The 25,866-nt window shown below is 47.7% G+C and overlaps 1 protein-coding gene across 1 annotated transcript in view; it reads right to left on the bottom strand.

The window, feature by feature from the left end:
• The window catches only part of LOC126204320 (uncharacterized), a 32,030-nt gene extending 6,572 nt beyond the window's left edge, over positions 1 to 25,458 (bottom strand). The window contains exons 1-3 of the mRNA XM_049938704.1: positions 25,377 to 25,458; positions 12,809 to 13,152; positions 6,029 to 6,333 (exon numbers count right to left, since the gene is read on the bottom strand). Of these exons, the coding sequence (XP_049794661.1) occupies positions 6,029 to 6,333; positions 12,809 to 13,152; positions 25,377 to 25,458 (731 nt within the window). The remainder of the gene's footprint in view (positions 1 to 6,028; positions 6,334 to 12,808; positions 13,153 to 25,376) is intronic.
• Positions 25,459 to 25,866: the final 408 nt, after the last annotated feature.

Raw genomic sequence — 25,866 nt, 5'->3', positions numbered from 1 at the left:
TTTGATGATGTTAGTTCTTCTGTGGCTTTATCGATATCTCCTGTCTATTGATATTCTGGTGCTGGGTCTGATATATGATGTGCCACAAGTTGTTTGTATCGTACCCAGTTAGTGTGATGTGATCTGGGTGCTGTCTGTGGGGATGATCTGGTCGTTCTCGAATCTTAAAATGACTGGACTGTGGTCGGAATTTAGTGTGTTGATGACCTCTGTGGTTGCGGCCAGGTCAATGTGTTTCAGGAGGAAAATGTCCAGCTTCTCAGGCAGGTGTCTGGAATCATACAGGAAGTGGGTTTGTTCATTGGGTGGGTTCATCTGGCACTACTACTTGTACTGCTGGATGGGTATCCAGGTACCTTAGCAGCTGGTTCCTACTTGTGTTTTTAGTGCAGCAACCCCATGCACTGTGCTTGGCATTCAGGTCCACCCCCCCCCCCCCCCCCCCCTACTATGGTTCTGTTGCACACGTTTAATAGGTTGTCAAGGCCACTGTGGTGGAGGCGTTCGTTTTGGGGGGTGGTAAGTTGCCACTAGGACTGTTGGATGCTGATTTAGGGTTACTTCAATGGCTGTGGCCTCAGTGTTGATTAACGGAGGGATGGTGATTTGTCGGTGGTAGATGCGGTGTTTTATCAGGACTTCAGTTCTGCCACCTAGCCTGTTTGGACGATCAATCCTAATTAAGATGTAGTTTTTAACTCTGAACTGTACATCGGGGGTTAGACGACTTTCGTTTAATAGTGCCATAATCCTCGAGGAACATGTCCAGCTCGTATTGGTTATGGACATGCGTGCATCCGTTTGCATGATTCGGTTTGTGCCCATTTAGTATCTGAAGGTCTGGTGGATTTTTCCAAATGCCTTCTGTGTAAGGTAGGGGCTGCGAAATAAGGGCCTTACCTACATGTATATGTGTTTGGTTTGAGTGAAATTTTTGTGTGTTTAGTGTGATGTTTTGTGTGGTGTTTATACTCTGAAATGACGAGTGGCTATGTTCGTTGGGTGTTGGTAGTTTACATGGAGAGGATCTGATCCGAGCGATGAGATGGATTGGTGAGTTTTCTGATTTGACATAAAGTGACTTCTATTCTGTATGATGGTAGTGATGGTTTGCATGTTTGTGTCATTGTGTATGTGTGTGTTGGGGACGAACCAAGGTGCCTCAGTAATGATTCTTAAGGCCTTGTTTTGGAGGACTTGTAACTTGTGGAGGTGAGTATCTGCGGCCATGCCCCATAACTCACGTCTGCAAAGTATTGCCGGAAGCACCATCATCTTCGTTTAATAGTTTTAATTTGGTGGTTAGGCCATTGCCCTTCGACAAAGGATCTAGTTGGACCCGAGTTACATATGTCGGTAATGTGCTGATGCCAGAGTAATTTATGATGAAATTTCAGTCCTAAGTATGTTACCGTGTCACACCAGCGGAGGTCCCGCCCGTATATAGAAAGCTGACGGTTGGGAGGTCTCCTTCTTATAGTGAACATAATAGCATTACATTTGCCAGAGTTGATTTTTATCTTCCAAGTATTGCACCATTGAGTGATTGGCTCAAGGTGCCGTTGGAGTCGCATGACAATGTAATTGGGGTTGGGGTGGCTAGCATAGACAGCAGTTTCATCTGCAAAGAGGGCAAGATGAGTGTTGTCTTGCTTAGGTATATCATTAGTATAGATTCTATAGAGTATGGGCCCCAATACTGAGCCTTGTGGGACCCCTGCCTCTATTAATGCTACTGTTACTTTCCTAATCTAACGAAGAATTTCCTGTTTACTGAGAATGAAGCAGTCGTCTTAGTGATATGAAGGGGCATTCATATTGGTGCAGCTTATATACTGGGTTAGCCAGTGAAACGGGAAGATTTAAATAAGTAACTAATTCTTTAAGAAAATTTATTTTTTTAATTTAATGTTTATAAATATAAAGTACAAAGGTAGCCATTTACTGTACAATAAGTGAAAAAATTATTTTTTGGATATAACAGCTGCCAAATGTCCTCCATTGGAATCTATGAACTTCTGCAGCCGAACCTGGAAGTTTCCCATGACATTTTGCAGCATATTGACTGGTATTCCTTCAATTTCGCCCCAAATTCGTTGTTTTAGGGCTGGGATAGTTCTGGGTGGAACGTTCTGAAAAACTCTTGTTTTCAAGTAACCCCATAGAAAAAAGTCGCAGGTTGTCAAAGGTGGAGAGCGAGGGGGCCAAGGGATATCCCCGTTTCGGGAAATGACACTGCCTGGAAACAAAGCATTCACAGCATTCATGGCAACTCTTGCAGTGTGGCTTGTTGTCCCATCTTGTTGGAACATTGTGTGTTCATTAACTGGAAAACAGGCGAGTTCTGGTGTAAGAAAGTTCTGGATCATTGCAATGTAACGCAGAGAGTTCAGTCATAGCACTTCCATTAATATCCTCGAAAAAAAAAAAAATGGGCCTACGATTCTTCTTGCCGACATTGCGCACCAAACCGTCACTTTTTGAGCATGTAGAGGCGTTTCATGAAGTGTGCCAAGGCTTTCCTCTGACCAGTATCTGAAGCTTTGAAATGATAATTAAATGGACACCCTAGCTGCAAACCGGCATAGATATACCTCATTGGGGACGTATTGAAAATGTGTGCCCCGACCAGGACTCGAACCCGGGATCTCCTACATAAATGGCAGACGCTTTATCTGAGCCACTGAGGGCACAGAGGGTAGTGCGCCTGCAGGGACTTATCCCTTGCACGTTTCCCGTGAGACCCACATTCTCAACATGTCCACACCACTACATTCGTAGTGTGCCTAATAGATGTTTGCCCATCATACTCATTACTCGTGGCAGATTAATCTGCGAAGTCCCGTAAGAGTTCGGGCATAGCGTGTGCGTTCGCACAAGGTCAATGGCCGGCTAGTTCCAGGGTCGCAGGGTTGTGGTCTGAGTCTAGGTCATTGTGTACTGTTGGGCTAAAGACCCATGGATAATTCTTGATGATAAAAATGTCCAGAATGTCTGGATGGTAGCCTTCGTTTGAGAGGTAGTGCGTGGGTTCCTTTGGTGCCATTACCGTGACGACGTTCAGCTGTTCTGTGAGGTTATGGATGGCCCTACCCTCGGCTGTAGTGACTCTACAACCCCATGCCCAGGGTTTGGAGTTTGTCTTCACCAATTACTGACCCTGCTTCTTGGGCCTAATAGTATTTCCAAGTCTGGTGTCAGACTGACTCTACCAGGAGGGTGGTAGGCTGCCACCAGTGTAACTGAGGTTTTGTTCAGCTCCAGCTCCACCCCAGTTGCTTCTATTCTAGTGAACTGTGGTGTAACTATTTGCCTATGAGGTATCCTATTTTTAACTAAAACTAACATCCCACCCCCAGGACGATCTAATCTATCTAACCAAACAGTACTTCCTAATTCTGAATTTTAGATGAGGCTTGAGGTGAGTCTCACTTAAAAGTGCAACGTCGACCCCATTGTCGTGTAGGAAGATTTCTAATGAGTGTTTTTGATGTCGAATGCCATTGGCACTCCAGAAAATTAATCTTAAGTTTCCCTTAAGATTAGGGGCCATTGAAGGAGGACATGGCGGCGTTAGCAATGGTCATAATCTTAGAAATGTTGTCTGGGGCAGACATAAGTTTCTCCATTGTTGCTTTTATGGTAGTGAGAGAGCGTTTCTGCTCCTCCTTGCGAGCTGGGGTTGTCACTCGTTGGTAGGTTCCAGGCTGTCTGGCATTGTTCAGAGGCCCGAGATGATGTCGCCGCAGTGGTGGGTGGTGTGGTGTTGGTATTTGTGGCAGATTACCCTGCTGTTGTTCTGCAGTTATGTCTTAGGTTTGGGAAGTTCTGGGTGGTTAGCGTGGGAGTTGGGTTTGAAGCTGCTACAAGTCTCGCATTATTGCTGGATCGCATGGTGTTTGCCATCTCGATCCAAGCAGGACATTTACGGAAGTTTTCAGAGTGTTTGCCCTTGCAGTTAACACGTTGGGTCCTGCTTGTCTGGCTTCAGGTAGAGGTTAGTGAAGTGGTTACCACAGCACTTAACACAGGATGGCTCAGTGTTGCAGTTGCAAGAGCTGTGGTTGATTCTCTGGCATCTGTAACACTGAGTTGGTCCATCGCGTCTTTTGTAAGCTTCTATGTGGACGTTGTGGTACACCAGGTTAGTGACTTTGTAGGCTTCGTTGAAGTTTTCACTTCTGACGATGTTTGAGATGAAGTGGGGCTTCTGTGGCCATCTGCATCATTCTGACTACCACCTGGACATTGTAACCCAGTTCAATAAGTTGCTGTTTGATATGATCTTCCTGGACAAACGGCGGAAGCTTTTTGATTAAGATTTTAACAATCTTTTTTTGGGATCGATGTCGTACGTGTGGTATTGTATTCCCTTGGTTTTTAGGGCTCGTACGGCATAGTCGAAGTCCAGAGGGTTGTAGAGCTGGAATTTGGCTGTGTCACCCCTGTATATCGCTAGTATTTTACCTTTCACTCCTGGTTTGAGTTCCTCAAGTAGCTCTAAGTAGCCCTACTCCTGATAGCTGACGAGGGGGGTATACGTCTAAGTTGTGGGTTTTTCTGTGCCGCCTCTGAGGGGGAGCATCAGCTGCATCTTGTGGCAAGGCGGCAAATTTGTCTGATGTGGACACAGAGTAGCCCATGTGGATGTCTTCTGTGTCCAGGAGAGGCATAGCCAGCGCCGCTTCCGGCTCTGTTGCCTTCCATTTCGGTTGACTGGGGGTCAACTCACTTGGTTCGCCCTCTTTACGTGTAGTTTTGCATGATGGTTTGTGTTCGCTCATGTTGAACAGGCTGTGGGAGCCCAGAGGGCTACCACAGCGGGCTGGGTTTGGGATGTGCTCAGAATCTATTTCCCTACACTTCAGGCATTGGAGAGAACCAAAAGACACCACGCAGGGAGCGTCAGATACACCTTGGTTAACACCGCAAGGTTTAAAGTGCAGTGCTGACCCTGAACGACACGAACGTGGGTATCCAGGAAACCCCACGTGCCCTGGCTCGGAATGTTCCCTAAACTCCGAGGATGCAGAGTGGGAGCTCTGCAGTGTGATGTTGGGGTGTTGTAAGAGCGACACTTCGTTCACGTGCACGCTTTTTTCCCGCCGACCCAGGAATACCGACGAGCATCATGAACACCATCGGTGAACACGACAGTTTGCTTGTGCAACACGCAAGTGTGCTGCAGTAGTGGAACTACTTCTTCTGCTGCCTCAAATTAGCGCTACGCGTGGCGGCGCGGACAGGAGACGAGCGGTTGGAATTCTCGAAACGTAAAAACACAAAGGCTGCAGCGCAGTGACAACAGCATCTGCACCCTTCGGAAGCACGACTCAAAATGGCGAGTGTGGACGTGCTTGTGCGTGCAAATGTGTGGAACATGTGGAGTATATTCCACTTGATTTTGGCTGTAGGTTTTAATGGCCTAACACTATTTTTCCTACATTATGTTAAATTGAAGTTACGGTTTAAGCGTACGATGTTCTAAGCTGTCCTGCACTGGGATGTGAGTGTGGACGTGCGGTCACGGTCAACTGACGGCCATATCCTCGGCCCGGGATATAAGAGTATAAGCTTAATTGAGCTGTTCCTCCTCAGCTCCTCTCAGGTTGAAGTTTTTCTTTTTTTCCTCTCTTTTTGGTTGGGCCTCCGTGGATCTGAAACAAATTTACGGCCAGATGCCTCTGGCGGCTTTTTATTTTTCTTCTTCTTGTGACCATTTCCTGGCTGACATGAAGTGTCCACTGGTGGCGTGGTCTGTCAGATGTACAGGACGACTTGCTCCGTCGTGTACCTCCAATTGTCGTCGGTGAAGATCGGGTATCCATTGATGAGCTCCAGATCTCCACGACGGACGAGCTCCCTCCCGTTGACCTTTTGGTTCAGGGGTTCACACCCCCCAGTGGAAACGGCAGGGTTTGTGGGGTAAGGGAGGGATATTGGCTTCCGTAAACAGATAGGGAGTGCTGTGATGGAGATACCTGCCATACCGCAATGAGTCTGCTATCTTCGCGAGGACTTCCCTCACACAATTCTTGTTCGGGAGGGGCAGCACTCGAATTCCAGCTCGTCGTCGTCTTCTCCCTCGGTATCCATAGGCTCCACCATCTGCGTAACTGCAAAGGCAGAGGGGGCGGCCGTTTCCAAGGAGGCTGTCTTCTTGTTGTCGGTGGGTATCCCCGACTCCGTGTCCACCTCCCTAGCAACCTGCATTGCAGCATGGGCCAGGGAGGCGGTCGTCTGCGTAGCGGCGTCCACTCCCACCGGGCGCCCCACAGTGGAGGCGCTTGCGGTGGCAGGCGTCTGCTTCGTGAGAGCCCACAGCTGCTGGAGCTGTCGGTGAACAGCAACGAGCTCGTCTTTTGAGTGCGGCACGTTCAGCCGCGAAGGCTGCTTGGGGGCTGGCCGTAGCGACTTAGTCGACGCGTCTTGCACCCCTCGCCGAGGCGGGGGGCAGAGCGGTCGTCTTGGCACCAGACACCGCCGCAGGTTGTGTTGCGGTGTTCTGGCTGCGGAACTCCTTCAGATATCTGCAACTGCGCGAGTTCGCGGTGTGTGAACCGCCGCAGTTCCAGCATTTGCTGGCCACCCCTCGTGGCTTGGTGGAGCTGAGAGTGTCGTTGGCTGCCGCACACTTAAAGCATGCAACAGCGTTCGTGCAGCAACTTGCCGTGTGGCCCAGTTGTTGGCATTTGTTGCATTGCACATCTTTGCGAGTCCGCTGGGTGCGCTTCGGCTTTCATCCGCGGCGGCCGCGGTTGCCACCCATCAAATTGACGAGTAGCTGTAGCGCGGCTGAGAGCTGCTTACTCTTGCGTCCAGACATCTTGGTCTAGTAGCGTAGGCGAGCAACGGTAACGAAGTGTGCGTGCGTGCCCGTGTCACGTGTGTGTGTGTGTGTGTGTGTGTGTGTGTGTGTGTGTGTGTGTGTGTGTATACGTACGGTGGTGGTTTTTTTTTTTTCATTCCATTCCCTTCCCTGATGGGCAAGAGTGGGCTGTTTTAAGGCTTGCATTGCCCTTTTCAGCTGTATTAGGATTTTACATGAGTTTCTTTATTTTGCATTTCATAATTTTAATGCAATTTGTTTACAAAAGTGGATTTTCAATATATTGCTTTACATTACTTATTTACAATGACTTATTCTAGGGTACTAAATCTGCATATACAATTAAAATATTTATATTATTTTTGTTTACAGTGCTCCACCCTTAAGTGTACATTTCATTTCATTGTGTCTGTTTTAAAGTTTGCATTGTAATATTATTCTACGAGGCTTATTCTGTGTACGTGGGTCTGTTCTTTTACATTAATCTTGGTTCTGTAACAATATTTTTACTTGTGGTGCATTTCATTTGATTGTGTCAATTTTATATTTGCAATGAAATCTTATTCTACGAGACTTACTCTATATACATGGGTATGCTACTTTCCATTGGTCTTGTTTTTGGGTGTACATATGAGTCTACTCTGTTGTTTCAGACATGTTGGTTCACATTTGCTGTATGCTGGGTTGGTTGTGCGGTGGTCCAGGCAGTTGACTTACTTGTGTGTGCATGTGCGGGTTTGTCGAGTGTTGTGCTTTGCTGTATCCTTGTCTTGTAGTTCATATTTGTTAGTGTTTTTTTTGTTTTGTTTTTGTGTTTCAGTGCTCTTGTCGTTCGTCTAGGTGTGGATATTGTGGCTCGTTTTGCGTTATAGGTTCCATGGTGGGGCCGGCTTCAGGGAATACTTTCATTGTGTTGTGTGCCACTGTACACACTGGTATTATGTATTTTCGTTGGGGTATACGTTTAGTTGGCGTTCTTGTTGTGATTAGGTCTTCCATGTCGGGGCGTTTTTGTGTGTTTTCCGTAGTTCGCTCTGTCAGGCGAGTCTTGTCTGTAGGGCCTCTGTTTTTGTAATTAGGTATATGTTGTTTCTCGGAGTTAGTGACGGTAGTCTTTTTATACTTCGAAGTAGTCACCTTTCTGTGCTGTACAGTCGGTTCGCGACTGGTCTTGGAATGCCTCCTAGGGGTGCTGTGCCATATTCTATTAGTGGTCTGATGAATGTCTTATATGTGTGTATCGTCGTCTTAGTGTCGCATTCGTGGAAGCGTCCTTGGATTAGTCTTATTAGGTTTCGTCTTTTTCTTATTTTGTCTAGTAGGTGCGTAAAGTGGGTTTTCCAGTTCATGTAGTCGTGTAGGTGCACTCCTAGGTATTTGGCTGTTCTACTTAGTCTTAGTGGTGCGTCCTAAAGTGTTACTCGGATGTCTTTGAGTTTGTGTTCATCTTTTTGTCATGTTCCTGTGTCTAAAAAGGATTGTTTGTGTTTCGGTAAGATTTGGTTTTATCCTCTATTTGGCCATCCATGCCTCTAGTTTGTGGAGATTTGTTCCCGCCTTTCATAGTATTGTCGTTCTTAGTCCTGTGCACCAGTATGCTGTGTCGTCAGCATACATGGCTACTGTCTCGTCATTATGTTTGTGGCATCAATCTTGGAAATCATGTTTTTACATGGCCAATTGTATGTCGCATATTCCCCCATCGGGACACCTTCAACATCATTTGTTTACTCAGCAGAAAACAAAACTGCCAATGCTGCGTATCAAAAAGTATTACAATAAATGCTTCCTAGCAATAAACTTTGACACTGCTTCACTGATCACCACAAAAGTTGACAGATATGAGTTTTCATAGATAGGTGAAGAGGAGATGCACTGAGGTGGCGGAGTCAGAGAGGACGAGGAGGAGGATAGAGGGTGGGTGGGGATGGACCAGGGGATGGGGAGGGGGGGAGGTGAACAGAGAGATAGTGGGAGAGAAATAAATGGATAGAGAAAATAGGGGAGGGAAGATGGACTAAGAGAGTGTGGAATAAATAAATTCCCAGGCAACGCCGGTTTTCAGCTAGTTGTCAAATATAAAAGGATTTCTTCGAGACTTCAGTCTCTCAATACTGGATATTTTCAATTCGAACCACCATCAGATCACACCTCAAACAGATTTGTGTAGCAAGCAGAACAATCACTGAAAATGGAGCTTCTTTGTACACTAAAAGCTACAGATAACCACCAGGGGTGTAGATAATGGGGAGGAGGGGCAGGGGTTTGCCCCCCCCCCCCCTTGAGCCCATGAACATAGTGTTTTTTGTTTTAGTGGAATGCAATGCAGTCTGTGTTGCAGTTTTCAACACTGAAACGGATGGATATTTGTACTAAAGAAGTGAACCTCCACCCCCCCCAAAAGAAGATTGGTCCCCTCCCCGGAAGAATAAATTACCTACGTCCCTGATAACCACTGTACTGCAATGAGAACCAAATTAAGATTTTGGAAGTCTAGATTCTTTAACTTTAGTATGTTTCAGCCAAGTATGACACCAGTTGGACAAATATTTAACTACTTTTCCAGGATGTATTTTACTGGTTCTGTGAATTCATTCAAAGTTGACAAAATCATTCTACATTGCCAAAATGCGATTTTAACAAAATTGAAGCACTTCGTTCATATCCAGTTCCTCTAAAACTATAGTACTGGGAATATATTGGCGACTGAGCCATTTTTCGTGGCGTCTATGTTTGCGTCATGAAGGACCATAGTTCGGACCCTCATGATGCAGACTTAGATGATGTTTACTTGAATGATGCAAACCTAGACGACGGCTGTAGACCCACATAACACAGACCTAAACGACAAGTCTGAACCCTCATGACGCAGACGTAGACGCTGTGGAGAGTGGCTCAGTGTTTCCATTATATTCCTACTAAAATACATTCGTGGAAAAAGACGCTCTTCATTTAAAAAGGATTTGTAGTGTCTAGGTCTTCAGCATCTTGACCCTGCTTGTGTGATTCCCCTTAACCCTTTCGTGGTTGATTGTTTATATATGTCCCACTAACTTTGAGTGCCAGTTCGAGTGTAGGGATATGTGTTCCCCAACTCTGCACAGTGCTGCCATCTAGGGACGACTGTACTGAACCTGAGAAAAAAATCGGGACTGCACTGCTCAGGCAATAGAGAAGGCGGTGACTACTTTTGTTGACTGGTGCGTATACATGGCCGCTGCAACGCCACTTACTTGTCCCCCCCCCCCTCCCCCCACCAGGGGGTCCACAACTCTTTTGTGGATATGTGTGTAGCGAGCACGGGACCCCGAGCTAATGCGGCTCTCCTTCCTTTCCGGGCTGCATACATTACCTTTCCGCATCCTTCCCTATCCCCCATCTTCGCCCCCCCTCCCCTCACCTTTGGCTCTTTCCTTCCCTTTCTCCCCGTCTGGGAGTATGTTTTGTGCCTATGTCCAGAGACGGACGCTCGAAAATATAACACATTCTTCGCTTTCTCTGCTTGCATGTCTTCTTCCTTCCTTTGTCCTTCTCTTTTCCTTACCTCTTCTCTTTACCCTTTTCTCCGCTGCGGCATTTGAGACCCCTCTTCTTTCCTTTCTCGTTCTTTGTTTTTCCCTTTCTTCCTCCCTGTGCGTGTCTGAAGGCCGACCCACGCATTTTCATGCGTAGCCGGTGACGGGGTAGCGCGTAATTCCCCGTCCCAGGTAGACAGGTAGGACACGTACGTACCCCCTGGTAATGGCCAGGCCCAGGGAGGGGTGATAACCCGAGCTGATACCTACCGAAAGTGCTGATTGGTCCCTCCATCCGTTTGTCGGGAGGTGTGACCTGAGGTGTGAACAATCACCTAAGGTGAGAGTGCTCTCAGAGAGGTCCCCCACAAGGGAGGAGCGCGCCATTGGAGACGCTGGTAATCGTGGGGATTCTTCCGCAGTGGTTTCCTGATCTTCCACTATGTCTGCTCACAAGCGTAAGTTCACTGAGTCTCAGCCACAGACAGTTCTTCCATCGTTGCCACAGTTCCTTGTTGTTTCTCGGTCTGACGAAGGTCAAGACTTCTCCACGGTCAATCCTTTAATTATTCAGAAAGGTGTCGACGCAATTGCAGGTCCTGTAAAGTCTTGTTCCAGATTATGGAATGGCACCTTGTTGTTAGAAACAGTCAGTGCCCTCCAGGCACAAAAATTGCTGTGTACTTCACTGCTCCGCACCTTCCCTGTCCGGGTGGAAGCGCACCGAAATTCAAATTCCTCACGTGGAGTCGTTTAAACACGCTCCCTCGATGGATTGTCTGACGAGAAAATACAACACTACCTGTCTGACCAGGAGTGTAACGGCTGTTCATAGTCATGAAAAGGGTTGACACAAACATCGTTCCAACCTGTACTGTCTTCTTGACATTTGACAGAGTTCAACTCACATCGAAAATAAAAGCGGGCTATGAGAATTTCCGTTCGCCCCTACGTACCAAACCCTACGTGTTGCTATCTGTTCAATCATACCAGCCAGTCCCGTTCCAACCCGGCCAAATGTGTTACGTGTGGCAAGGATGCCCATGAGGGTGCTTGTCCATCTCCATCCCCTCGCTGCATCAACTGTATGGGTGACCACGCTGCTTCCTCTCGAGATTGTCCCGTTTTTAAGGAAGAAAAGCTCATCCAGGAAATTAGAGTGAAGGAAAAGGTGTCTACCTTTGCTGCTCGAAAATTATTCGCCAGTCGACAGCCCACCGTGCCTCAGACAGGCAAATACAGCACTGTCCTTGCTTCTCCTCGGCCAACAAAGGAGGCGGCCACGCAGACTTGCGACCTCACCTTTAGTGCCACGGTCGTCAGATCGGCCAGCGCAAAGATCGCCCGTTCAACTTCACCACTTTCGCCTGCCCACTCTCTGGCTCACCCTTCGTCGAGTTCTGCTAAATCTCGAGCCCAAAAGTCAGACACCAAGTCTTCGAAAAAAGAGCATACTTGTGAAGAGTTTTTACGTACCGCAATTTCACAACCATCGGTTCCTCCTTCATCTAAACATCATACTTCCAAGAAGGCTACAAAGAAACCCTGTTCCTCTCCTTCTCCGCCAAGGCATGTCCCATCTACAGCGCCACCTGGCGGAAATCGCCCTCGGCCGTCTTCTGTGTCGCCGAGGCGCACTGCTGGTGGCCGGTCAACCGGCCAATCGCTGGTGGCAGGAGCTGCTCCTGAACAACCTATGAATTAGGATCTTCTGCCTTCGGCTGAATGCCATTCCATGCTGTCGGTCGCAAGCTCTGAGCAATCGTTGAGTTGACAGCACCCTTGGTCACAATCCTCCATTTTCTGTTCACCCTATGTCCATTATCCACTGGAATATCCGCGGCATTCGAGCCAATCGGGATGAATTGTCGATCCTCTTACGATCCTACTCGCCGGTCATCTTCTGTCTTCAGGAAACAAAGCTGCGTCCCCATGACCGCTTTGTTCTCCCTCATTTTCAGTCCGTCCGATATGACCTCCCCTCTGTTGAAGGCACTCCAGCACATGGACTACTCATGATTCTTCTCCATGATACTCTCCATTATCATCCAATCCCCTTAAACAGTTCCTTCCAAGCTGTCGCCGTCCGTCTTTCCCTTTCCGGATACACGTTCTCTCTTTGTACTGTATACATTCCATCGTCCACACCAATGGCACGAGCTGATCTCCTTCATCTTCTTGGTCAGCTTCCACCCCCCTATTTCCCCCCTGCGGGTCCGGGGTAAGAATAGGCCCGAGGTATTCCTGCCTGTCGTAAGAGGCGACTAAAAGGAGTCCCTCCCCCTCAAGGGGGTAGTTAGCGCCTGCGTCCGGAGACGGACGGTTCCACGACCTCTATTTGCGGTCATTTTGCTTTTTCACTTCTCGTTTCTTCCTTTCTTTGGTTGGTTCCTTTCTTTGCTCTTCTCCACCTCACTGTCTTCCTTACTCTTTCCCCTGCATAATCTCCTTGCCTTCTCATTGCCTTCTTCTCCTTGCCTTCTCCTTGCCTTCTCCTTGCCTTCTCCTCCTTGCCTTCTCCTCCTTGCCTTCTCCTCCTTGCCTTCTCCTCCTTGCCTTCTCCTCCTTGCCTTCTCCTCCTTGCCTTCTCCTCCTTGCCTTCTCCTCCTTGCCTTCTCCTCCTTGCCTTCTCCTCCTTGCCTTCTCCTCCTTGCCTTCTCCTCCTTGCCTTCTCCTCCTTGCCTTCTCCTCCTTGCCTTCTCCTCCTTGCCTTCTCCTCCTTGCCTTCTCCTCCTTGCCTTCTCCTCCTTGCCTTCTCCTCCTTGCCTTCTCCTCCTTGCCTTCTCCTCCTTGCCTTCTCCTCCTTGCCTTCTCTGGTCTCCGCCTCGGCGTTTGAGACACTGTCCTCTCTCTCTCTCTCTCTCTCTCTCTCTCTCTCTCTCTCTCTCTCTCTCCTTTTTCCTCTTCTTCCTTCCTCCCTGTGCGCGCCTGAAGGCCGACCCACGCGTTCGCACGCGTAGCCGGTGACGGGGTAACGCGTAATTCCCCGCCCTGGGTAGACAAGTAAGGCACGCACGTAACCCCTGGTAAAGGCCAGGCCCGGGGAGGGGTGATTGCCTGAACTGATACCTTCTGACCATGCCGATTGGTCCCTCCGTCTGTTTCTCGGGAGGTGTGACCTGAGGTGTAAACATTCACCTAAGGCGGGAGTGCCCTCTGAGAGGGTCCCCACAAGGAAGGAGCGCGCCATCGGAGACGCTGGCAATCATGGGGGATTTCTCCGCAATGGATTTCACTCCATCTCTCTCGACTTCTGCCCAAAAACGGAAACGTGACCAGCTACCAGTGACAAAGGTACTACCGCCTGCCCCGCAGTTCCTCGTCGTTTCTCGATCTGAGGACGGAAAGGATTTTTCCTCTGTCAACCCTTTCGTTATCCAGAAGGGCGTCGATGCCATAGCCGGATCTGTCAAATCCTGTACCACGTTGCGTAACGGTACCTTATTACTCGAAACTGAGAGCGCCTTTCAGGCACAAAAACTGCTTCGGGCCACACTCCTGTACACATTCCCTGTCCGGGTGGAGGCTCACCGAACTTTGAATTCGTCTCGTGGTGTGGTCTACACTAGATCCCTCGACGGTTTGACTGACGAGGAGATTCAATCTTTCCTCGCTGAGCAGGGCGTGACGGCTGTCCATAGGGTCATGAAAAAGGTCAACAATGACCTTATACCGACCCGGACACTTTTTTTGACCTTCGATGGTGTTCAGCTGCCATCGCGCATCAAAGCGGGCTACGAGGTTATTTCTGTTCGCCCCTATGTCCCGACACCTACGCGCTGCTACCAGTGTCAGCGTTTCAATCACACTCGCCAATCTTGTTCCAATGCGGCTAAATGTGTCACTTGTGGCAGGGATGCCCATGAGGGTGACTGTCCACCTCCGTCTCCTCGTTGTGTGAACTGTCAGGGTGACCATGCTGCATCCTCCCGCGACTGTCCTGTCTATAAGGAAGAACGCTGTATCCAAGAAATTCGGGTCAAAGAGAAAGTGTCCACCTCGGCTGCTCGCAAGCTATTGGCTAGTAGGAAGCCCACGCTGCTCCCAGCGGGGAAATACAGTACTGTCCTCGCCTCTCCTTGGACTACCAGGGAGGTGGCAACCCAGACCTGCGATCTGACCTTCAGCACCACGGTCGTCCGTTCGGCCAGTGCTAAGATCACGCTGTCGACGTCTCCTCTTCGTCCCATCACCCCACAGACACCAGCCCCTTCATCAGCTTCTGCTAAGACGAAGACCCAGAAGTCAGATGCACGGGCCTTCAAGAAGGAACCGTCCCGTGCAGACTTCCTACGTACCTCGACCTCCCAGCCTTCGTCCGGTACTTCCACCAAACGACCATCCAAGAAGGCTAATAGGAAGCACAGTTCTCCTTCTCCGCCACGGCGCATTTCCTCTCCTGCGCCACCCAGCGGTTGCCGCCCCAGGCCGTCATCCCTTTCGCCTGGCCGCACCGCTGGTAGCCGAACATCTGGCCGTTCACCGGCGGAGGAAGCTCCCCCTCCCGGCCATCTTCCCAAGATGGCCCATGAATCTATAGACCCAATGGACGATGACTGTCCGCCTACTGATAGCGGCGGCAGTGCTCGCTCGAAGCCAGGCCCTCAGCGGCCTTCGAGGTAACCCCTTCTTTCATCTTCCTTTTTTCTTACGATGGCACTTATTCACTGGAATATTCGCAGCATTCGCTCCAACTGAGAGGACTTGAAGTTGCTGCTTCGCTTGCACCGTCCGCTCGTCGTAGCCCTCCAGGAAACGAAGCTACGCCCATGCGATCAAATTGCCTTGGCACACTACACCTCTGTGCGTTTTGACCTACCGCCTGTGGTAGGTATCCCAGCTCATGGAGGGGTTATGTTGCTGGTCCGGGATGATATTTACTACGATCCCATCACGTTGCACACCGGCCTGCAGGCAGTTGCCATCCGCATTACTCTCCCCACTTTTACATTTTCCATTTGTACCGTTTACACTCCATCGTCTGCCGTTACCAGGGCAGACATGATGCAACTTATTGCTCAGCTACCTGCACCATTTTTGTTAACTGGAGACTTCAATGCCCACCATCCCCTTTGGGGCTCTCCAGCATCCTGCCCAAGGGGCTCCCTGTTAGCAGACCTTTTCAACCAGCTCAATCTTGTCTGCCTCAATACTGGCGCCCCTACTTTTCTTTCGGATACATCTCACACCTATTCCCATTTAGATCTCTCTATATGTACTCCCCAACTTGCACGCCGGTTCGAGTGGTATGCTCTTTCTGATACATATTTGAGCGACCACTTCCCGTGTGTTATCCATCTCCTGCAGCATACCCCCTCTCCGTGCTCATCTAGTTGGAACATCTCCAAAGCAGACTGGGGGCTCTTCTCTTCAAGGGCGACCTTTCAGGATCAAACATTCCCAAGCTGCGATAGTCAGGTCGCACACCTCACGGAAGTCATTCTCTCTGCTGCTGAATATTCCATCCCTCACCCTACTTCTTCTCCACGTCGCGTGCCGGTCCCCTGGTGGACCGCGGCATGTAGAGGCGCTCTACGTGCTCGTCGACGTGCTTTACGCGCCTTTAAACGCCACCCTACAGTGGCGAATTGTATCCATTATAAACGATTACGTGCACAGTGTCGTTGTATTATTAAAGAAAGCAAGAAAGCCAGCTGGGCTGCTTTCACAAGCACCTTCAACAGTTTTACTCCTTCTTCTGTTGTCTGGGGTAGCCTGCGCCGGCTATCTGGCACTAAGGTCCACTCACCAGTTTCTGGCTTGACGGTCGCGAATGACGTCCTTGTGGCCCCTGTCTCCAATGCCTTCGGCCGCTTTTTCGCAGAGGTTTCGAGCTCCGCTCATTACCACCCTGCCTTCCTCCCCCGCAAACAGGCAGAGGAGGCTAGGCCACCTAACGTCCGCTCCTCGAATCGTGAAAGTTATAATGCCCCATTCACCATGCGGGAACTCGAAACCGCACTTGGCCGATCACGGTCCTCCGCTCCAGGGCCTGATTCTATTCATATTCAGATGCTGAAGAACCTTTCTCCTGCGGGTAAAGGTTTTCTTCTTCGTACTTACAATCGCATCTGGATTGAGGGACATGTTCCCGCATGCTGGCGCGAGTCTATTGTTGTCCCGATTCCTAAGCCGGGGAAGGACAAGCACTTGCCCTCCAGTTATCGACCCATCTCGCTTACCAGCTGTGTCTGTAAAGTGATGGAGCGAATGGTTAACTCTCGATTGGTTTGGCTGCTCGAGTCTCGACGCCTACTTACCAATGTACAATGTGGATTTCGTAGGCGCCGGTCTGCTGTTGACCATCTGGTTACCTTGTCGACCTTCATTATGAATAACTTCTTGCGGAAGCGCCCGACCGCGGCTGTGTTCTTTGATTTGGAGAAGGCTTACGACACCTGTTGGAGGGCGGGCATTCTCCGCACCATGCATACATGGGGTCTTCGCGGTCGCCTCCCTCTTTTTATTCGTTCCTTTTTAATGGATCGACAGTTCAGGTTACGTGTGGGTTCTGTCCTGTCAGACACCTTTCGCCAGGAGAATGGGGTACCACAGGGCTCAGTTTTGAGCGTCGCTCTCTTCGCCATAGCGATCAATCCAATAATGGATTGCCTCCCAGCTGATGTATCAGGCTCCCTTTTCGTGGACAATTTTACCATCTATTGCAGCGCGCAGCGTACGTGTTTCCTGGAGTGCTGTCTTCAGCGTTCTCTTGACCGTCTTTACTTGTGGAGTGTCGCCAATGGCTTCCGTTTTTCTGCCGAGAAGACGGTCTGTATTAACTTCTGGCGCTACAAAGAGTTTCTCCCACCGTCCTTACGACTCGGTCCCGTTGCTCTCCCATTCGTGGAGACAACAAAATTTTTAGGTCTTACATTTGACAGGAAACTTAGTTGGTCTCCACATGTGTCTTACTTGGCTGCCCGTTGTACCCGTTCTCTCAATGTCCTCCGTGTTCTCAGTGGTATGTCGTGGGGAGCGGATCGAACCGTCCTCCTTCGCCTATATCGGTCGATCGTCCGCTCCAAGCTGGATTATGGGAGCTTCGTATACTCCTCTGCACGGCCATCCATCTTACGCCGCCTCAACTCCATACAACATCGGGGTTTACGACTTGCGATCGGAGCGTTTTATACTAGTCCCGTCGAGAGTCTTCATGCTGACGCTGGTGAGTTGCCACTCACCTACCGGCGCGATATACTGCTTTGTCGGTATGCCTGTCGGCTACTGGCAATGCCCGACCACCCGTCTTATCGTTCCTTTTTTGATGACTCTCGAGGACCGTTGCTTTCCCAGCGTCGACGATGAGGTCACACATATTACCGACGTTTTTCTTACAGCTGCGGAACATTCAATACCACGCACCTCCGAATTGCCCTGGCGCCCCCCAGTTCCTTGGTGGAACGAGGCATGCCGTGATGCAATACGTGAGCGGCGATGTGCTCTCCGCGTTTTCCGCCACCATCCTACTTTGGCCAACTGTACCCGCTATAAGCAGTTACGTGCGCGATGCCGTCGCATCATCCGCGATAGCAAGAAGGCGAGCTGGTAATTATTTATTAGCTCATTTAACACCTTCACTCCCTTCTCGCCAGTTTGGAGTCGGCTTCGACGGTTCTCAGGCGCGCCTAGTTTCTCCCCGGTCTCTGGGCTCACTGTCGCGCATGATACATTCGTGGACCCCGTCGCAATTTCTAACTCATTGGGTCAGCACTTTGCTGAGATTTCGAGCTCGTCAAATTACCCGCCAGCGTTTCTCCCGAAGAAACGTGCAGCGGAAGTGCGACATCTTGCTTTCTCCTCTCAAAATCACGAAAGCTACAATACTGTTTTCTCCATGCGGGAACTCCAACATGCACTCTCTTCTTCTCACTCCTCCGCCCCAGGACCGGATGGTATCCATGTCCAAATGTTGCTGCATTTATCAACCCATAGTCTGCGTTACCTCCTTCGCCTTTATAATCGAATTTTGACCGACAGTACTATTCCCAGACGATGGCGGGAAGCTATCGTCGTTCCCGTTCCGAAACCTGGAAAGGACAAACATCTCCCCTCTAGCTATCGCCCCATTTCTCTCACAAGTAGTGTCTGTAAGGTTTTGGAGCGTATGGTGAATTACCGGTTAGCTTGGTGGCTGGAATCCCGCAGTCTATTAACACCTGCCCAATGCGGATTCCGAAAGCATCGTTCTGCAGTTGACCATCTTGTTGCTCTCTCCACTTATATCATGAACAATTTTCTCCGGAAACGCCAAACGGTAGCAATATTTTTTGATCTGGAGAGAGCATACGATACCTGTTGGAGGACAGGCATCCTCCGCACACTGTTCTCTTGGGGCTTTCGAGGCCGGCTGCCCCTTTTTCTTCGCGAATTTATGGCAGAGTGCACATTTAGGGTGCAGGTGAACACTACTCTCTCCCGCACTTTCTCCCAAGAAAACGGGGTATCCCAGGGCTCCGTGCTGAGTGTTGTACTGTTTGCCATCGCTATAAATCCAATTATGGATTGTCTCCTTCCTGATGTCTCGGGCTCCCTCTTTGTGGACGATTTTGCGATGTACTACAGCTCTCAGAGGACCAGCCTTCTTGAACGACGTCTTCAAGGATGTCTCGATCGCCTCCACTCGTGGAGCATCGAAACTGGCTTCCGTTTCTCACCCAGTAAGACCGTTTGTGTTAATTTTTGGCGACGTAAGGAGTTTCTTCCGCCCTCCTTACATCTAGGTCCTGTCAACCTTCCGTTTTCAGACGTCGCTAAATTCTTGGGTCTTATGTTTGACAGAAAACTGTGCTGGTCCTCCCACGTTTCTTATCTTTCGGCTCGCTGTCTGCGATCCCTTAACACCCTCCGTGTCCTGAATGGTACCTCCTGGGGAGCGGACAGAGTGGCCCTTCTCCGCCTCTATCGCACCTTAGTGCGCTCGAAATTGGATTATGGAAGCATAGTCTACTGCTCTGCTCGGCCGTCTATTCTTCGGCGTCTCGACTCTATCCACCACCGTGGATTACGTTTAGTGTCTGGAGCTTTTTACACTAGCCCTGTGGAAAGCCTTTATGCTGAGACTGCTGAACCTCCGCTGTCCAATCGGCGAGCAGTCCTTCTGAGTCGTTATGCTAGCCATCTGTCTTCCATGCCTGCTAATCCAGCCCATGACATTTTTTTCGACGCCTCCTTTGATGTAGGGTATGCAGGCCGCTCCTCCTCCCTACTACCCCCGGGAGTCCGCTTCCGTCAACTGCTCCATTCTCTTTCCTTCCGCTTTCCTAAAACCTTCTTGACAACTTGGGGTACAGCACTGCCTTGGCTCCGTCCCCGGATCTGCCTGCTCCGCGACCTTTGTCGATTTCCCAAGGATGGTACCCCTACACTTGTTTATTGTCGGGCATTTGCTGCTCTATGTGTACAAATGACAGACGCCACATTTATTTACACCAGCGGCTCGAAAACATCGTTAGGTGTAGGGAGTGCCTATATTGTTGGCGACACCCCAAATCACTTTCAGCTTCCCGACCAGTGTTCGGTGTATACTGCGGAGCTTTACACTGTTCTCCAGGCTGTCCACTACATCCGCTGCCATCGGCAGATACGTTATCTGCTCAGATTCTCTCAGCTCTCTCCTCAGTCTCCAAGCTCTTTATCCTGTGCACCCTCTGGTCCACCGGATTCAGGACTGTCTGCGCTTGCTCCACCTGGGGGGCGTCTCAGTGGCGTTCCTCTGGCTCCCGGGACACGTTGGTATCTGTGGAAATGAGGCGGCCGATATTGCAGCCAAGGCTGCAGTCTCTCTTCCTCGGCCAGCTATTCCATCGATTCCTTTCTGCGATCTATGGAGCGTTTGTCGTCGTGTTGTTCATTTATGGCACGCGCATTGGTCAACACTTCCCAATAATAAATTGCGGGAAGTGAAATCTCTTCCTTGCGCTTGGACTTCTTCCTCCCGAACGCGTCGTCGGGAGGAGGTAATTTTAACTAGACTCCGGATAGGGCACTGTCTTTTTAGCCATCGACATCTTTTAAGCGGCGATCCTCCCCCACTCTGTCCCCACTGCTCTCAGCTATGGACGGTAAGACACCTTTTAATTGAGTGCCCCTATTTTAATCCGTTACGCTCCCGTCTACAGCTATTGCCTGATCTATCGTCGATTTTAGCAGATGACACGCGCTCAGCCGACCGCGTTCTCCAGTTTATTAGTGCCAGTGTAATGAAGTCAGTCATTTGAAGCTTTTTTTTTTGGGGACAACCAACCCCTTTCTGTAGTGGATTTTTAAGCCTTCCTTCTGCTTTTAGTTTCTCCAATTTTATGACTGTTCCCATTGCTGCTGGTTTTCAATTTCGGTTTTTTTACTGTTTCCTAAGTCACGGGCTGGGCGCTAATGACCATAGCAGTTTTGCGCCCTAAAACCAAAACACAAAAATTGTCATTCATCAGTTTTCATCATTTCTCACTTTCCAGTTTTGTCTGAAGTAAATAATTCGTCTTATTATTAACTTAATAATAATTTTTTAGTACAAATACAGTGTGGAATGTGCTTCTCAGCGTTTGCACTATCTTATATTTGAAATAAAATTAGTGGGACACATGTGTCCCAGCAGACATTATTTGTAAAGTTATTTAACGGTTTGAAATGTAATGTGATGCTGTTTTATTCCTTTTCACGCTGAAAATAGTACAGTTAAAGCTTGCTATTAATGAATTATCATTACTATTTTGCAGATACTAAAAGACAAGGAGATTCCCCATTATCTTTTCTCACTGCCAGATGATCCTGAGTATTCGGAAGCTGAAGCTGATTATCTTGAAGAGGACAATACTTCAGATGCAGTCATCTAGAAGTGGTATGCCACACGAGGTATCAGAAAATTGAACAGCAGGTAGTAGTTCAGACATTTCACAAATAACAAATAACATTGACAGTAGAATTGCAAATGTCTTTCCTGATATTTTCACTGATGAGAACTCTTATGAAAAGGCTGAATATAATGCATGTGTTACAAACGCTGAAGAGATAGGAGATAGAGATGTAAGTGATTCTGACAGTGACTGGGGTGATTAGATTAGATTAGTTTTTCGTTCCATAGATCCGTGCTGAGGAGATCCTCGTGGATGTGGAACATGTAAATTTTTTTTTAATGCTGGAATAACAATACTAATAGTATGAATGTATACATCATTTGTTTCTATTAAAAAATTCGTCAATGGAGTAGAAGGAGTTGGCCACTAGTAAGTCTTTCAGGCTCCTTTTAAACTGATCTTTATTTGTAACTAAATTTTTATGTTTGCTGGCAAATTATTGAAGATGAGTGTTCCTGAGTAGTGGACCCCTTTTTGAACTAAAGTAAGTGCTTTTAAGTCCTTGTGCAGATCATTTTTGTTCCTGGTATTGTATGATGAACTGAGCTGTTTGTTGCAAAAAGAGAGATATTATTTAGGATAAATTTCATTAAGGAGTAAATATACTGAGAGGCAGTAGTTCGTATACCCACTTCTTTGAAGAGGTTTCTACAGGACGTCCGTGAAGTTACTCCACAAATAATACGTATTACATGCTTTTGGACTCTGAAAACTTTTGACTTTGAGCTACCCCAAAACATTATACCATATGACATTATGGAATGAAAGTAGGCAAAGTACACAAGCTTTTTCATTTTTATGTCGCCTATGTCTGCTAACACTCGAATTGCAAATACAGATTTGTTAAGGCGTTCTGTGGTGTGCTCCTCCCAACTGAATTTATTATCAAGTTGTAATCCCAAGAATTTAAGACTGTCAACCTCTTCTATCTGCTCTTCTTCATACTTTATGCATATGCTGGGTGGAAACCTCTTACAGGTTCTGAATTGCAGGTAGTCTTTTCGAAGTTTAATGTCAGTGAGTTGGCTTTAAACCATTTATTAATATCCATGAAAATATCATTAGCAGATCTTTCTAGAACTACACTCGACATACTATTTATTGCAATACTTGTGTCATCTGCAAGCAAAACGAACTCTGCTTCTGGCGGTGTAACTGATGAGAGATCATTAATGTACACAAAAAAGCAATGGCTCCAAGATGGATCCTTGTGGGACACCACATGTAATTTCTTCCCATTCTGATGATGACTTAATTCACTAGTCCCTTGCACTGACACTCTTTGTTTCCTGTTAGCGAGGTATGACTTGAACCATTTTGCAGCACTGCCTGTGACACCATAGAATTCTAATTTATTTAAAAGGATGTTGTGGTTCACACAATCAAATGCCTTTGACAAATCACAGAAAATACCTGCTGCTTGTAACTTGTTGTTTAATGAATTAAGTACATTTTCACTGTAGGTGTAAATAGCCTTCTCGATATCAGAACCCTTCAGAAATCCAAACTGTGTTCTTGATAAATTGTTATTTGTGGTCAGATGGTTGAGAAGTTGCTTGTACATTACTTTTTCTAAAATTTTTGAGAATGCCGGCAAAAGTGAAATCGGTCTGTAGTTTGATGGTATCTCTTTATGCGTTTTCTTGAATAGAGGCTAAACATCTGCATATTTTAACCAGTCAGGAAATGTCCCAGTTATAATTGACTGGTTACACAAGTAATTTAGAATTGTACTAAACTCACAAGAACATGCCTTAATTGACTTTGTTGATATGTCATCGTAACCACTAGAACACTTTGTTTTTAAAGATTTTTATTATAGAAGTTATTTCTTTTGGTGAAGTGAGTGACACATTCATGTACCTGAAGCTATTTGTAAAGGTTAGTTTCAGATATTCAGGGGCATTATTTACTGATCCTGACAATCCCATTCTATCAGTAATGGATATAAAGTACTTGTTAAATAGATTTGCTGCACTGTGCCCATAGGTTACTAATGTGTCATGTACCCATAATGCTATTTGCTCCTGTTCCTTTCTGGTTCTACCAGTCTCCTCTTTCACTATATCCCATATTGTATTTATTCTGTTCCCTGACATTGCTATCTTCTTCTCGTAGTGCATTTGTTTAGATGTCTGAATTACTTTTTTTAATATTGTACAGCATTCCTTGTATTTAGCTAAATCATCAGCATTGGAGTTATTCTTGGTCGACAGATAAATTTTCCTTTTTGTCTTACAGGAAATCTTTATTCCTTGTGTAATCCATGGTTTTATTATAGTCTTCTGTTTAATTTGAGTAACTTCTAGAGGAAAACAGTTTTCAAACATGGTACTGACATTGTTCATGAATGTGTTATATATTTCATTCATGTCATGAGCACTAAAAACATCTGTCCAGTTCATGTCTTTGAGCAGTTTTCTAAAACACTCAAATTTTGGTTGATTGACTATTCTCCTGTACTCAGATTTAGCAGTCTTGATAATCTGCTTAGAATTTACATCTAAAACAAGGAGCTGCATGTAATGATCTGATAGTCCATTTATTACAGGTTTTATAAGATATGATTTTGTTCCTTTGATTTGTCTATAAAAATGTTGTCAGTGGCTGTCCTTGAAGTTTTAGTGATCCTAGTTGGAAAGTTTACAGTATGAGTTAGGCATTTCTTACCACTTTCGTTCAACCAATACGTCGCCGCTTTTTTTTGTCTGATATGGTAATTGTAGTTGCTGGTGTTACTTTCGGAGATAATTGATGATGGTACGTGGCACCATCACTCGAAGAGTCTTCATGAGTGCAACTTTCGTCGGTGTCTTCGCCGTCTGTAGATTCACAGTCTGCAATATCGAGTGTTTCAGTTGTTTCTAGCCACATGTCTACGCCTTTACATGCTCGTCTAGAAGTTTAACAACCATGTCGCACAACACAGTCTTAACGCGTGTTTTCTGTTGCTTCATTTGGCGTCTGTGGTATATCTCCATGGCAAGCAGCAAAACATTTACAGGGTTCGCCGTCACCTGTGAGGGGAGATTGAGTGTTCACTGTAAAGTGGCGTGTGGAGTATAGATGAACATGTACGGAACATCTTTCACATCTCTAACCAGTTTCAGGACAGTATGTTTCTGCCTCTGGGCTGGCGCTGAGTTTAGGTCATTGCCGGGGCTACCGTTTTGGTTTGAGCGCCTTGCGCCGTCCCGGTGTCTTCAATTTCTTTTTCGGACACAGCGGTCGTTGTAGTGTCATCTGCCTGTTTGTTGCGTCTGCTGGTCTGGTGGTGGATGTCGTTCTTTTGTGTCTTGCGCATTTGAAACCACACTCTGATTTTGGGGTACCCGATGTTTCTCCGCAGCTGCGGGTTGCGGGGTCTGCCCAGAATTGATCTTACGTAGCCTTTTGCTACGTCTGACTTCAGGGTCAGTCAATGAGGAGACCGAGCCCGAGTCATTGTCTGTGGCTATGACAAGATGGTCAGAATCAGAGCTAGTGTATGACGAAGGTGGTGATGGGGAAGGATGAACTGGAGTAAGTGAATGTGATGATGATGGAAATGAACTGTCGTGAGATTGCACTCTGTGAGGGACACAGTCAGAGGTTGAGCTACGTGGGTCTGCCTTGGCGGGACACCCACTCGATGTTATCAATATTCAGATAGGGAAGCCTATACTTAAGCAATTCTGTAAGTTTGCGCTTTCCTTACACTGAGCGGGCCCAGGATACCGCTAACCACTGCACGCCATGGAGCGTAACGGGTCCCTAGACCGCAGAACACCCTAACTGCCTAAGACACGAACTTTTCGAAAAGGATTTTTGTTTTGTGCATTATTGTTTGTGATCACTAGGAATACTGGGTTACGTCCTTTGGTGCGTTGAGGTTTCATTTTGATTACCTCCTCGACGCAGTATTCCATCTGCTCTAGGTCTTCCTTCACCTCTTCAGGTTTCATGCTGTGTGGAATCTTAAGAGACTACCTTAATGGACTACTACTTATTGGTGCTGAATGTCTAAAAGTTCCAGCCATGCCTAGTGCACTCTTCACTCACTTTTACATAGTGTTCAGTGGTTTTAAACTTCACTTTGTGTAGGTCTTCGCCTGACACATTAACACTGTAATTGTCCTTGCCTATCAGCAGGTTAAGAGCGTTCTGAAACTCGCAAAAGTGCCCTTCGAACTTAATCACTAGCGGCGGCGGCGTGTGTCTTGCGGAGGGGCAGCGTCAAGTCCTCATCTTCAGAGTTGCTGAGCGCGTCGTAGCTGTTCATTGTGCCTACAGGTGCTGTTGTCGGCGTTGTCTGGCTTTTGCGGTCTTCGTTGCTGTTGTGAAGCCGTCATATTCCACCTTTGGGGCACGTGCACGGTGGCGCGTTTTTGTCCCGGTTTTTTGGTTGTTTGGCGCGTTATCATTGTGGAGTTTGCGCACATCTGGGGCTGAGGCTTCGTCGTCCGATTTCTGCCTATTTCTCGAGGATCATGACGATGTAGCTTGGGAGTTCGCCTGTGTCTGCTCCGTCTGCATCTCCTCTTCTTCATTCTTGGTGTCGTCGCTGAGGGGAGGGGGGGGGCATGAGTCCTATAAGGAGCTGGAGAAATTGGTCACTGTCTTGCTGTGAAGTGGATACGTCCACTGGTGTCTCCATTGGCTGCTGCTTTGAATCACAACACTCACGCAT

This window comes from Schistocerca nitens, chromosome 9 (genome assembly GCF_023898315.1).
Source record: "Schistocerca nitens isolate TAMUIC-IGC-003100 chromosome 9, iqSchNite1.1, whole genome shotgun sequence".
In the NCBI taxonomy this organism is placed as follows: Eukaryota; Metazoa; Arthropoda; class Insecta; order Orthoptera; family Acrididae; genus Schistocerca; species Schistocerca nitens.
This window is presented reverse-complemented; position numbering and strand designations above follow the sequence as displayed.